This window comes from Epinephelus moara, chromosome 7, assembly GCF_006386435.1.
Source record: "Epinephelus moara isolate mb chromosome 7, YSFRI_EMoa_1.0, whole genome shotgun sequence".
Lineage (NCBI taxonomy): Eukaryota > Metazoa > Chordata > Actinopteri > Perciformes > Serranidae > Epinephelus > Epinephelus moara.
The window spans coordinates 1,547,319-1,560,898 of record NC_065512.1 but is presented as its reverse complement, the minus strand read 5'-3'; the positions used below and the strand labels follow the sequence as shown (position 1 = coordinate 1,560,898).

Below are 13,580 nucleotides of genomic sequence, written 5' to 3'. Positions count from 1 at the left end.
CCTTCAGCCAGAGACTGATTGCTCCTAAATGCACCACTGAGCGCCACAGGAAGTCATTCTTACCTGTGGCCATTAAACTGTACAACTCCTCCCTCTGATTATCGGACTCATTTGGCTATTTATAAAACAAAACACACAATATAATTACTCATTCTTATTTCATTTATAACGCTACAACCATTTCATTGTGTATTGTATATATTTCAGATTGTCTACTTTACTATTTTATTATTTATTTTATTTTATTGTCTACTTTAATATTTTATTTTATTTATTTCATTGTCTCATTGAGCATTGGAACAAAAACAATTTCCCCCCGGGGATTAATAAAGTATTCTGAATCTGAATCTGAATCTGAATCAAATGAGTGTTTATTCACAATTTACAGGTAGAAAATCCTCTCATCACGTAACCTGGAAATCCAGATGCCCCGCCCCTAGCAAATTCTAATTTGCTCTGCACGGGGATCTGGCCCCGACAAGCAGAGCCCACTGAATCGCCATCGGACCAATCAGATCAGTCTGACAGAGGCGGGCTCTGGGCGGTCCTTCAGCAGCTGCCATCTTGGCTGCGCCGTAGGAGTCGAAAAGTTAACAGCCAAGATGGCAGCTGCTGAAGCACCGCATCCATTCAATTTAGCTTTGGAAGAAACACTAGGCCAACTACACTTATCTTTCTCCTTGAGAGAGGAACAGAAGACTGCCCTAGAAGCCTTCGCTTTGACTTTTCGCACATGCTCATTACGGTTCCAGTCACTGGGCATGCGCGAGAAAGTCGACCATCACAACAACAATGGCGGCCTCCCGAGCTCTGCTTGTGTTGCTCAGCCTGTTGAATGTATCAACACTTCCCCATCATAGTGTAGATTTACTGTAGCAATTCCACCTCATCGTCCGTCCAGACCAGGGTTAGGCAACCTGTGGCTCTTTAGCCCCTGTCCAGTGGCTCCTTGAGCCTTTGAGAAAAGAAGTCTATGGAAATTCATTCAATGAATCCACATGTTGCCAAACCTGGATAGCAGTGGCTGGTTAGCTATGGATGCCAAATCCAAAAAAGTAAATTGAATGAAATAGAGAATGTAGTAGTGCGTGGACAGATTTGTTTGCTCTCACTGCCAGCTCTGCAAAATTTAAGTACTAGATAATTATTAATAGTGCCCTGCACAGTGTCCACCGTGTGGTAAAACATATTAACAAATGCTTATTTAGACATAATAGGCTATGTTACCTTGATTATAAGGCTGAAACATGTTTTGCGGCTCCACACAGATTTTTTAAAAATCAATTTTGGTCAAAAATGGCTCTATTAATGGCAAAGGTTGCAGACCCCTGGTCCAGACAAACGTTTATGCGGTTGCCATTTTGTTTGTTTATACATTACCGCTTTGTAGAAGGAAGCGTAAGCGTCACACCGCCAACTACTGGCCTGGCATGTGTACTGCAGAGTTTTTGGTCATTTTTGCAGATCCGTGTGCACGCCGATTGTTATCAAAACGTTGTCGTCTAAACGTGGAACTTCTTTCAAAACGAAAATGAGAAACAATTCTGTTTTCAGTGGATCGTTTTCGTGTGAACATGGCCTCAGTTAGCCCCACTGGTCAGCAAACAAATGGGGCTTAGTGCAATGAATACGTCACCTTTTTTTTTTTGCTCTGATTGGCTATCGTGCTATCCAATTGCGTGCGGTGGCATTTGAAATGTCTCAGTTAGTGCCGCCCCTTGGGTAGGAAGGGTGTATCGGATTTGAGTCTGGATTTCCAGGCCACTCATCACGTACATTAAAATCAAACAGCACTGAGCAAACGCTGCCTCAATTGCCTCATTTTTAGCCACCTCAAAAAAAAAATCCCACCAAAAACAAAAATCAATGGCAGTTTAAATGTACACCACATTTAAAATATTTTCACCTCTTTACCTGGCCATCAGAGAGTCTTCCTGCTGGTAACTGAAGCCGTTAAATTAAAACCACCAGAAACAGAGTTGTTGGTGTACCGCTGCTTCAGTTTGTTAGTGTGTGAGGTAAAGAGGAGCAGATATTCAGATACAGCGTACACTTACACTGATATGGACTTTGTTGCAGGATATCCGTAAGGTGGTGCAGACGTTGGAGCAGACTGCCAGAGAAATCCTGACCGTTCTCCAGAGCGTCCATCAGCCGTCTGGGTTCAAAGAGAGTGAGTGTGTCACACAGTCTGAACTGTTTTCACTGGTACTCATGAAAGATGTCTGCCTCCTCAAGTTATCAGTCTGAACATGAATCTTTTTTCCTCTCTCCGGTCAGTTCCCAGTAAATGTGCGAAGGCTCGGGAGCTGTTCTGCACCGTCAGGACTCAGATCGGTGAGCTGAAAACAAAGTTTCCTGTGGAGCAGTATTACAGGTACGAGACACTTGACAGCAGCTGTGGTGATGGCTCAGTGCACACTCTGAGATGTGATGTAAAGTTTACTATATAGTTCATTCACACAAAGTTAATCTGCAGAAATACACACAAAGCAGTTTAACTCACCGTGAATTTTATGTGAAGTTCAGCAGTGAGAACACCTGATCAGACTGTAGCAGCAGATTTATGTTTTTAATTGTCATGTTGCTTCATTGTGTGTTTCAATGTTCATACGCAGAATTAATTATCATGGTGAAATAAATTGAAGTCAAGTGTTTTGTGTCTCTGTCTCCGACCTGTGTGACGCGTCTTTAGGTTCCATGAACACTGGCGGTTTGTCCTGCAGCGCTTGGCTTTCCTAGCAGCCTTCGTCGTTTACCTGGAGACTGAAACTCTGGTGGTTCGGGAGGAAGTGGCCAAGATACTGGGCAGTAGGTACCAGTTGGTGTGTTGGAGTGTAACAGTGACGGAGGAATGAGGCTTCACTCTCTCTTTCTCTCTCTTAAACTCCACAGTTGAGGTGGTGCGAGAGAAAGGCTTCCACCTGGATGTAGAGGACTACCTGGCAGGTGTGCTCATCATGGCCAGTGAACTGGTGAGTGTGTGTTACTGATGGCTTCTGTCATGAAGGTCGTAATGTTCAGTTTTGGTTAATCAGCTCAGATTCAGTTTCATCTTGGAGGATGGAGTTTGTGCTGCTGCTGAGTTGAACTTTGTATCAGTGAGGCTGAACAACAGAGACACCTCTTATTTACTGATCAGCTGATGGCAGTCAACAAGGCAAATATCGACCGATACTGATGTTCAGCCAATAAATCAGGTGCATCCCAAGTAAAATAAGTGCCTGCTTCTTCTTCCAGTCACGGTTGGCGGTGAACAGCGTCACAGCAGGAGACTACACCCGACCGCTCCGCATCTCCAACTTCATCAATGAGCTGGACTCAGGCTTCCGCCTCCTCAACCTGAAGAACGACCCGCTGCGGAAACGCTACGACGGCCTCAAGTACGACGTGAAGAAGATCGAGGAGGTGGTTTACGACCTGTCCATCCGAGGGCTGGCCAAGGAGGCCGAGACTGGCGGGGACAAGTAGACCTCGGAGGCGGGGATTGGCTGTGGGAGACCGAGGAGGGCGTGGAAGCTCTCTCCACGGCTGCTGCACCTTTAACCTCACATGGAAGGCATGACCCAGGGATGTACCTGAGGCCCCAGCAACTGAGGATGGACTGTGTGTGACTGTGTGTGTGTGTGTGTGTGTGTGTGTGTGTGTGTGTGTGTGTATATGTGTGTGTATGTGTGTGTGTGTGTGTGTGTGAGGTGCTTTAGATGGATGGCGGTCTGTCAGAATGGCGGTGCAGACGGTGACGGACACCGTCGCTCAAGATGGAAGGTTCAGTTTGTTGCTGGTTTCTGGAAATCCGTGTTCTCAGCTTCATCTTGTTCGTGTGTCTTTGTTTCACTGAGTTGGTTTTTGCAGCAGTCGACTTGTTTTTATCAGATTTATGTTGTAGTGATGTTAAATTCACCTGAGAGGTCGGGCGGATGTCGGGCGGGGGTCGCTCAGAGCGTTACAACCACGCTGATCTTTTTTGTGGCTGTTTATTTGTTAAAGAAAAGAAAAAAAGAAAGTGAAATGTGTTTGTGTTCACCAGGTGACGACTGGTGGTTTTCTAAGGATTCTTTATTGTTAAAAAAAAAAAAAAAAATGGATGCATCCAAACTGATCCAAGAGTCTCATTTATGCACGAAATATTTGATACAACGAGCAAACAATAAAAACTTAATCCAGAGCTGCAACGATTAGTCGATTAGTTAAATTAAACTGTTAAATTCATCTCCAGCTAATTGGATAAAATTGGATTATCTTTGAGTTGTGGACAAAATAAAACATTCATGAGCAACATTTTCTGACATTTATAACCGAAACACTAATCGATTAATCGAGGAAACAATCAACAGATTAATCGACAGCCCTGCTGGAATCTAAAAGACAGTCACAATCAACAAATCCATTTTACAACATTCTGCAGATTCTCATAATTCCTGATTTGCCTGAAAAGAAGCCTTGATTCAGATTTTGATCACCTGACCTGCACACACCTAATCTTTTCTAAATGAGAGTCTGGGAGAGATCGAGCCAAAGAAATGACAAAGATGCACTTCACGTGATGTAGAGTTCCTCTGTGATTAGTTAGATTCAGTTTTGAGAGTGGCGAGGAGCCCTTACAGAACACAACAGTGCCAATGAACATGTCTGATGAGACGTTTGAATATTTTGGTTGTGTGGAAATCCGTCAGCAAACACTAACTAGTCAGAATGTCACGTACTGCATGTTCCTGTTTTTTTTTTTCTTCACTTTGAAGTGACAAGTCGGATTTTTCGACTTCAACGTCAGTTGAAGTGTAAACTATATTAAGAGTATTTTCACTGTTTTACAGCTTGTTACCGAGAGCCACCAGACTCCATTGACAAAAGCATTAATTTAAGCTCACTGAACACAGGAGCCGCTGGTCTGTCACTGCTTTGATCAGTAAGTTAGTTTGTGACACTGTGTGACTTTGAGTTTAAAAGTTTTATGTCCAACTCACCGAAGTTGCACAATAACACAAACTAACTAACTGATGGAGGCAGCAGTCGACCTGCAGCTCCTGTGTTCACTGATGTTAAATCACTGGTTTTCTCAATGGAGTCTGGCTTTGAAGAGAGAGGCTTCATTTTCCTGCTGGAAATCTCTGCAAGTCAGTTAAAATATTCTAAAAAAAAAAAAAAAAAAAAATCCCCCACAAAATCTAAAATAAATGAAAATCACAAGAAATAATCTAAAATAAAAATAATAAAGACATATTCTAAATGCTGACTGACATCTGTCTTTTGGTAATTACCCATAAAACCTCACTTCAAAAACTCTGAACTGTCCCTTTAAGGAAACGTCCTGATGGTTTGTTTCTATTGTTGGCGTCCAGGTTTCTGTTTGCTTCTATCCTGTAGTGACGCTGGACTGTATTTTCTAGAAATAATTCACTCTCTCATCGTGTGCTTTTGTTTCCTGGAGTGATTCATGCATTTCGCGTGTACCTGCGTGTGTTCCTGTCTTTGAATCAGTTGTCTTAAAGATGCTTAAAATGACTGTAAATACATTTCTACATTCTACGTCTCCAGCTTTGTCAGTCTCCAAACATGAGCACACGACACACAGAGGAAAAACAAAAAGCAAAGAGGTCGTGTTTAAAATCTTTTAATATAATTCACAATATATTACATTGGAGAAATAATACATCAGGTCTTTGAAATGCAAAAAGAGGAAAACAAAAACTCAGCAGGCTTTTTTTTTCTTTACAGTTTGAAGGGTTAATCTGAAACAGCATCAGGAGTATGGGTGTGAGGCTGAGCAGCCCTGCCGTCTGAAACACAGTGATTTGCTACCTCTTCTAGTGCTACGTCATCAGAAACAGAAACAGTGTCAGTCTTACACAAGTTTTGGTTTGATGAGCTGCTGAAATCAGCTCGGCTCCTTCTTCTAATGAAGATCTGTGAACGTGTTTTATACCAGAGAGCGTTCTCTTACTGAATCCTAATAAAGTGCATCAAACAATAAAGCCTTCATAAATAAACAGAAATCAGAGGATCAGGTGATGACGTGTTCTCAGCAGCTGGGGAGCGTCCGTCAGAGGAGTCATTATATTGCCTGTTAATGGGAGTGCCGACAGAGGGCGGTGTCGTCCGTGTGTCAGATGAATGCTACTGTGACAGGTTGCACGTGTTTAGTTTTAGTATAACAGTAATCGAGTACCAAGGCACAACAGCTCAGCGCTGGGTCACATAACAGTTAACACCGTGTCATGACGAGATGGTTGAGACGATTGTTTGAGTGAAGTCAGTTTTTTTCAACCTTAACGCACGAACCGCCACGAGCCCTGCAGCAGGAGAGAGTTCATGTTGGTGGGATTAAGTAGAGATGGTGACGTGTTACAAAGGGACAGTGCTGAGATGAGTCAGTTTGCAAACTTCATTAATAATTATCAGAACTGACTTCCTCAAAGTCTTTAGGGTCAACTGCACAAACCACCTTAAGATTGTCCTTTAAGTCCTAGTTAAGGTTTTCTAAAAAATAAAAGCAGCTGCACAAAACACCCTTAAGTCTTCTCCTTAAGGTTTGCTTAAAATGTTCACTCAAGTATTTATGGTTTTCTCCTTGTCCTGGTTATACTTAAGGAACCTCTCGACCGCTGCACTAAAGACCTGAGCAACCAAAGCAAGGTACCAGTTTGGCGAGTGGTGGAGTGGGCAGCTGTTGGAAGAGCTCTGTTGTGATTTGATATTTAACATCTGTTATATTTCTAACTTTTCTAAGACTTGGAGAACATGCTTCTAAAACCTGCCTCTGATTTGGTACCCAACCATTACCACAGGGAAAACAAAAATGAGAGTGACGGCAAACAAGATGGCGACGCTGCTGACCTTCCAGCTAGCAGCAACTTAGCACATGAGGAGGGTAACAGTCTGCCATGTCTCTGGGTCATATACAAAAAAACACCTTAAGGTCCCTCTGACTCTGTCTTAACTGAACATGAGCGAGTTTATGGTGATAAATAAAAGCTAACACACTCTGAGCAGAGTGCTCTGAGAGAACCTGACGGAGACACTTCTGATTTTACACTTTAGATTTGACTGAATTTTCATTACAGTCGTTTTCTGTTTCCTGATATTTTAGGATCCGATTCACTTCACTAGTTTGTTCTTTCTCTGACTGTATTACTCCAGAAGTTTCATCTCTTCCTCCTCTGACCTGTCTGGTTTTCTTCTCTTCTTTTCTTCGGCCATTTTTTTCAATATCTAACTATAAGACAACTCTGCTTGGACTCATGACGCCTGTTATCGTCTCACAAACAGTCTCCATGGAATCTTTTACCACTGTACAACAAAGTGAATTAGTTTTTATTAACAAAGGAAACCATTTAAAGGATTCTGTGCAACTGTGTAAGTCCCTCAGCTAAAGAGAAATTAAGCCTTAAGTGTCATAGTTAAGGAGAAAACTTAAGCTGTTTTGTGCAACCGGTCACTGGTTCTCAAACTGGTTCAGGTAATACAGGTGGGATGTGAGGAGTCTCCATAGTATTTAAAAAATATATATAATAATTTAAATATATTTTGCAAAACACTACATTTTGAATGAAAGTACTTCAGCTGTGATCCCTGCTGCACGCATTCGTCCATGATTAGTGAGGACTTAAAAGTCCCAGACACCAAAATGTTGGCACTGTTCGTTTCTGCAAACCACAGATATGTCACATTTGTACGTTTCACACGGATCATATTAATGTTTCTAAAGTGACGTAGTATCTGAGCTGATGTGATCATCAGGAGGTGGAGCGGACGATGGATGGTGCAACACCTACGTCTCACAAGCTTTAGACGGTTCAGCACCAACAAACCACAGAACCAGTTGTTTGTTAGCGAGTCATTGCTGCATTTCCAGCTGATTTCTTTTTGCCACAAAGCGTGGGTGGGTTTTAGTGACCCATGGCTCTTTTTTTAGCAACTTATTAAGTACCATATGTTGGGTTTTTTTTAGAGACCTGTCGCCATTTTTCCAGCTGCTTTTAGCCGCCAAACATGGGTGCTTTTTAGCGCATGTTGCTGTTTTGCCAGCAAGTATAGTGCTACGAAAAGTGGGGTTCTCCAGCGAGGATTGTTCCCCCAAATACTGGGTATTTTAAGTCGAAACATAATCTTTACCGAACCATAACTTAGGGCCGCCCCGTTTATAGTCGACCAGAAAGGTCATAAGTTGGCAAGATTTCATTGGTCGCTTAGTCGCAGGAAAAAAAAACAAAAAACATGAAACTCTATGAGGAGCTGCACCTTGTCAAAATAAATCCAAACCTATATGACTGGAGCATGTGTGACTTTACTTTGAAAGGACAGACACAGGAAGTGTCCACGCTCAGCAGTCAGACAGGAGTCAGGTTAATTTCCAGGGCTGGTACCTGCGGTTATTCCACAGGCTAGTTAATAACATGTCGGGCAGGAAATCCAAAGTGTGGGATCATTTTGAGAAGGTGAAGGACGAACCCAAGGTGATATGTAAACTCATCTTCATTGGTCGACTACAAACATGACGTATCATCTGAAACATGGAAGTAGCTACATGCCCATTAGCCCACAGCGTCATTAACAGGCGGCTCGCTCAGTGTGTGTGACGTGCACTTGGAGATAAAATATAGGCCTATATTAATGAAGGGGCAGCCCTACCAGAACCAATTGGGTTTTGTGCCTAAACGTAACCACACATTCACCAAAGTGTTGCTGACACGTAAAGTTTTAACGTATGGACTACAAAAATAATGTATCCGCGGTTTGCAGAAACGTACAGTGCCAAATTTTGAGTTGTCTGTCTCATGGCCCTCCTGAACACAAGGTTGAAAAACTGTGTTTTCAGCACACAGTGGGGGAAACTGTGATGTCTGACTTTACCTGATGTCGACAGGAAACAGTTAAAGGAGACTGAACTCACAAACTGCTCTCATGGCACAACGATTATCTGAACTCCTTCATGTCGGGATCACGGAGGGAAGATTTAACGATGCCGACAAACACGATCAGATTTGAGACTTGAGTTGATTCTGCCACATGAAACTCAGTAACACCTGAAGGCCAGAGGAATCCTGGGAAATCAAAACCACGTACAGTAGCTACTTATTGTGGAACTGGCAGAGATTATTGCTGTTACGTAGATTAAACACAGTGATACAGGAGGTCTGCTCAGCCTGTCAAACAGGCTCTCGCTCAACTGCATCTCTGGCAGTGAAAGCTGCCGGCGGACAGTAGAGGGCGGCACACGGACAGGAGAGGGCAGTGACAACAAACAGAAACCACTGAACAGAAGCTCTCGCCATGTCTCCACCTCCACGTACCAAAACCTCCACTGTCTGGTATAAAAAAAAAATGACATTACAATTGTTCTTTTTGTTGCGGTCAGTCGGTTCAGTCATGCTTTTCAACAAACACACAGCTCTGCTCCTCCTCCAGGAGCAAACAGTCTTTACAATCAAGGCTGACGAGCACAGCCCAGGTTTTTTGGTTGTCCAGGATTTTTTTCTTTCAACAACTTATATCTTCACACGTGATTTTATGACGTGTGGCGCACTCATAGCTCTGTAAGAAAAGTGCCGTACCTTTCTCTTGTCAGACTTTGAGAGAGGGTTTTTTTACTGGAACATGTTTTAACAGTGGCGTCACTCAGAAATGCTTCTTGTCGTCAGTTGCGGAGGATTCAGGTTATTTACAGTGTAAGAAAGGCGGGCGGGGGAGGGGTCAGTCTCACGAGCGGGTCTGGTTTGTGTTGATCATGATGTTGGGCAGAGCGTTGCGTCTTTTCCTCCAGGTGCCCAGGTCTCGAGCGTACCTCTTGATCTGATGGAACCACTGCTGGGTGCGAGATTTGTCCGAGGCGCGGAAAACAAAAGACTCGCGCCGAATATCGAGCACCTCAAACGTGTCCTCGCAGTCCGGGTCTGTGGACACCACACAGTTGCCCAGTCGGATGGGCTCTCTGAGCACGGTGAACTTCCCGCTGCTCTTGTCTTTGATTAGAACCAGCACTCCGTCTCGTATGCCGTCACCACCGCCTTCTCCCTGTTCCCCCCGGGCCCCCGGGTCCTGTCCTGGGGCCTCCCCGGCCCGCAGTGTCCTCACCATCAGCAGACTCTGGACGTTTTGGAACTTGAGGGCCTTGCTGCCCTTCCTCACCCACTGACCGTCTGCCGGCTGGGACAGCTGGAGCGGTCCCTCCATGACAAACCGCGTGTTCTCTCTGGCCCAGCCCACCGTCTTCATCGACACCTCTCTCATCTCAATGTTGATGACCTCGCGGTTTTTGCGGCTGTCACGGCGGAACGAACGCAGCGACCAGGTGACGCCATTGCCCTCCTGTTTGGTCTTCATGTTGATGTGCTCCAGATGGGATTCCACACGACTCTTGGCCTCACGGAGACGCGCGTAGTCGGGGTGACATTCGGGAGTGACCTTGATGATGCGGCTCAATAGAAGCGGGTATTTAGTGACGCGCTGGAGGGGCGCCATGAGGAAGGAGCGCAGGTTCATGCGACGCAGTGCCGTGTTGTCATTCTGGGAAACATCCAAGAAGATTCTGAGAAGACAGAAGGAAAGAAAATGGAGTTAAAACCAGAGAGACCCTGAACGCGTCCTGGGAAAACTCTTTAAAAGCTGATTAATGGGAATCACAGGACGGGCTGACACAGGGTGAGCTGTGGCTCTGTCTAAAAATATGAATCATTGCAGCTCTGCTCTGAAAATAGAACTTCTTCTGAATAAGTGATAACCCGCTGTCTTTTCCATTAAGAATTATACAGAAGAGCCGAGACAGGAACCAGAGAAAGCTCCCACAGTGACTCCACCATCACACACCAACAGGAAGAAGAGTCTGTGTACTGTGTGTGTACCTGAGCAGCTCTTTCTCCTTCTCCAGCGTGTTCAGCAAGTTGACAGACGTGGACTGCTGCAGGCAGTAGGTCTGGAAGGCTGGCAGCATGTTGACAAACTCCAGAAAGATCTCTCCTATGTACACCGTGAGCAGATCCTCGTCTCCCTGAGGTCAGAACACACCAGAGAATACGGTCAAGTCTAAAACACATATTTATCCTCTTCCCTACAGTCAATCAGACCCAAACTGGCCGAGGCGCTCTGAGCATGCTCCACAGTTTCCGCCCCGGGCTTTGACCCTGAAGTCCAATAGCATCAAATGTGTAAGAGAAGAAGAAGTAGCCGGTAACAACATGGAGAAATCTACATCCAGAGCCGTGACTTTTTGGACGGACCAAATGTACAGAGCTGTAAAGTTGTCCACCATGGTACCAGTTAGCAGCTAGCTAACCGTAGCTAACTTGTTTGTCCATTGTTTGGTCTGTGACGTAATAGGTCAACAGGAAAAAGGTCCAATACTAACAAGCTGAAAGGGGGCATATCTCCACCTATCGTAGAGGAGTCGCACATACTTGGCTCAATAAATGGATTCCCCTCCCGTGCTTTTTTAACTGCAGTGACTGGATTCTGTGTGTGTTGCATAGTTGTGTCTTTACTTTGACGTAGCGCTGCAGTGAAGTTATGAAGCCTCTCACTTAAAATTGGAGGAGACCCTGAGTGTGTCTGTGCTGTAGAGTGTTGCTGTTTGATGTATTCTACATTCCACATCTGGAGACGTGCAGTATCTTCCGTGGACCAAACTACTCCCCGTCCTGCGTTTTAGCAAGCGTTACAGCGTTTTGTTTTGTTTTTTCAAGCGTCCCAGGTCAACAGCATGTGATCTGGAGGACTGAATACAACGGCAAAGAGCAAAGCGAACCTGGAGCACTCTGTGTTCACAGAGCACGTGGACTTGAAGCCAGAGGCGTCTGAGTTCTTGTGGAGTATTCATCTATGCCCAAAAAATGCTGAGTCACCGCTCTGAGTCCATTCAGAGGTCTGAAAAGGACCAAGTGTGAAAACACCCTCAGTGTGACTCAGCAGATTGTAGAATTAGTGTACAAGACGTTAACTCTTCACCTCCCGCCTGGTTCGGTCATCTTAACTTTACATCCAAGAGGAAAATAATTGGCCAGCCACAAAAGCCGTTGATCCAACTCTTTACAGAGAGGATGAGGAAGACAGTGAGGAGTATCTCAGCAGATAGCTGCCATCCTCTCCTCAGCCAGTTTGAGCTCTTGAGCTGTGGGAGGCGCTGTAGAGCTCCTCTGGTGACTGTAAATGTATTTAAGAAGTCCTTCATCCCAAAGTCCCGTCAGTGTCCTGAACTCAACACAGTGACTGAGATTGATTTATGTAACACCAGCAGCTCAGAGCTTAAGAGCATTAAATCTGAACCACCTTGTTTCAGCCCTGACTAGTTTTTCCGTGTGTGTGTGTGTGTGTGTGTGTGTGTGTCACCTGGTCAAAGGCCTGGTCAATGTTGTCCTGGAGGTGTTCAGTGAAGCGATCGTTGACGTCGATCAGCTCTTGAACGTTACTGAACACCACAGTGAGCTGCTCGGCGGTCAGCAGCCCGGCGCTCTGCATGGGGCAGTAGAACTCCTCCTTGATGATGCGCAGGTCCTCGCCGTAGCTCGACTCCGTGTTCAGAAACTCCAGGATGGCCTCCTTGCGCTCAGTGCGCAGCTTGGAGCAACGTTCGCACATGCGCTCTCCTCGCTCTTTGGAGGCCCCGTCCCTCAGTCCGCAGTCTGGACAGGGTCTCTGAGCCTCCCAGGCTCTGAGGGAGGCGGATGGTCTCTTCCAGGTGCGAGACAGACCCGGGCCGATGCCGCTGTCCACCCGTTCCACTTCGGCTCCTCGGTTCCTACGGTAACGGCGAGGCTCGTTGTCCTCCTCTTCCCGCTCATCGCTGAGGCCCACCACTCCACTGTCGACACTCAGGCTGCTGATGGTGCTCCAGCGGTGCTGACCGGACCGGGTCACACCCAGACCGGCCTGGCGCTCCTCGCCAGGGGGCTCAGATCGACCACGGATCGCTGCTGGAGCTGACAGGAGAGAGGGGGAGATGGTCAGAGTCATTAGTGCTCATGATGTTTATGGATCTGTCTCAGTTATCCACACTACATGGACACACATACACACACACACACACACACATTGCATTAAGAGCCTCCCTAATGAACGCCCATTTAATCTGGACTAGTCGTTACTGGTCATGTCAGAATGAAGGAAGTATTATAGATATCATCTTCCTCCAATCATTGATCCCTAACCTCCGAGTCAAGGACACAACCTTTGTCCACGTGTGTGTCGATACTCTTGTGCACGTGTGTGTGTGTGTGTGTGTGTGTGTGTGTGCTGAACGGCCGAGACAAAGTTTCAAATGTTTTATTCAAACACCTCCCTAATTATCCAGGTGCTGTCTTAATTACATATTAACATGACACCACAGGATGATGATGATGATGATGATGATGATGATCGTTCTTTTGGCTCTGAGGTAAAAATATTTCTGCTCCGTATCACTGAAATATTCTGAGAGCAGCAGATTCATTGTTAGCAGCTGACATATTGACTGACGTCCTGTGACCAGTGTCAGAGAGCTTCTGTTGACAGGAAGAGCACAGTATCCACAGGGGAACTCTGTGTGTGTGTGTGTGTGTGTGTGTGCGTGTGTGTGTGTGTGTGTGTGTGTGTGTGTGTGTGTGTGTGTG

At 45.3% G+C, this 13,580-nt stretch overlaps 2 protein-coding genes across 5 annotated transcripts in view; one reads left to right on the top strand and one right to left on the bottom strand.

The window, feature by feature from the left end:
• tsn (translin) overlaps nt 1-4,102 on the top strand; it is a 5,936-nt gene extending 1,834 nt beyond the window's left edge. Inside the window, exons 2-6 of the mRNA XM_050049496.1 lie at nt 2,080-2,173; nt 2,281-2,377; nt 2,696-2,811; nt 2,896-2,975; nt 3,241-4,102. Coding sequence (XP_049905453.1) covers nt 2,080-2,173; nt 2,281-2,377; nt 2,696-2,811; nt 2,896-2,975; nt 3,241-3,471 — 618 coding nt within the window. The 3' untranslated portion in view covers nt 3,472-4,102. The remainder of the gene's footprint in view (nt 1-2,079; nt 2,174-2,280; nt 2,378-2,695; nt 2,812-2,895; nt 2,976-3,240) is intronic.
• Nucleotides 4,103-4,764: 662 nt separating this feature from the next.
• The window catches only part of si:dkey-91i10.2 (uncharacterized protein LOC555224 homolog), a 92,510-nt gene continuing 83,694 nt past the window's right edge, over nt 4,765-13,580 (bottom strand). For all 4 annotated transcript variants that reach the window (XM_050049427.1, XM_050049430.1, XM_050049429.1 and 1 more), the window contains 3 exons: nt 12,322-12,911; nt 10,842-10,987; nt 4,765-10,528 (listed from right to left, as the gene is read on the bottom strand). In XM_050049427.1, the coding sequence (XP_049905384.1) occupies nt 9,700-10,528; nt 10,842-10,987; nt 12,322-12,911 (1,565 nt within the window). In that variant the 3' untranslated portion in view covers nt 4,765-9,699. The remainder of the gene's footprint in view (nt 10,529-10,841; nt 10,988-12,321; nt 12,912-13,580) is intronic.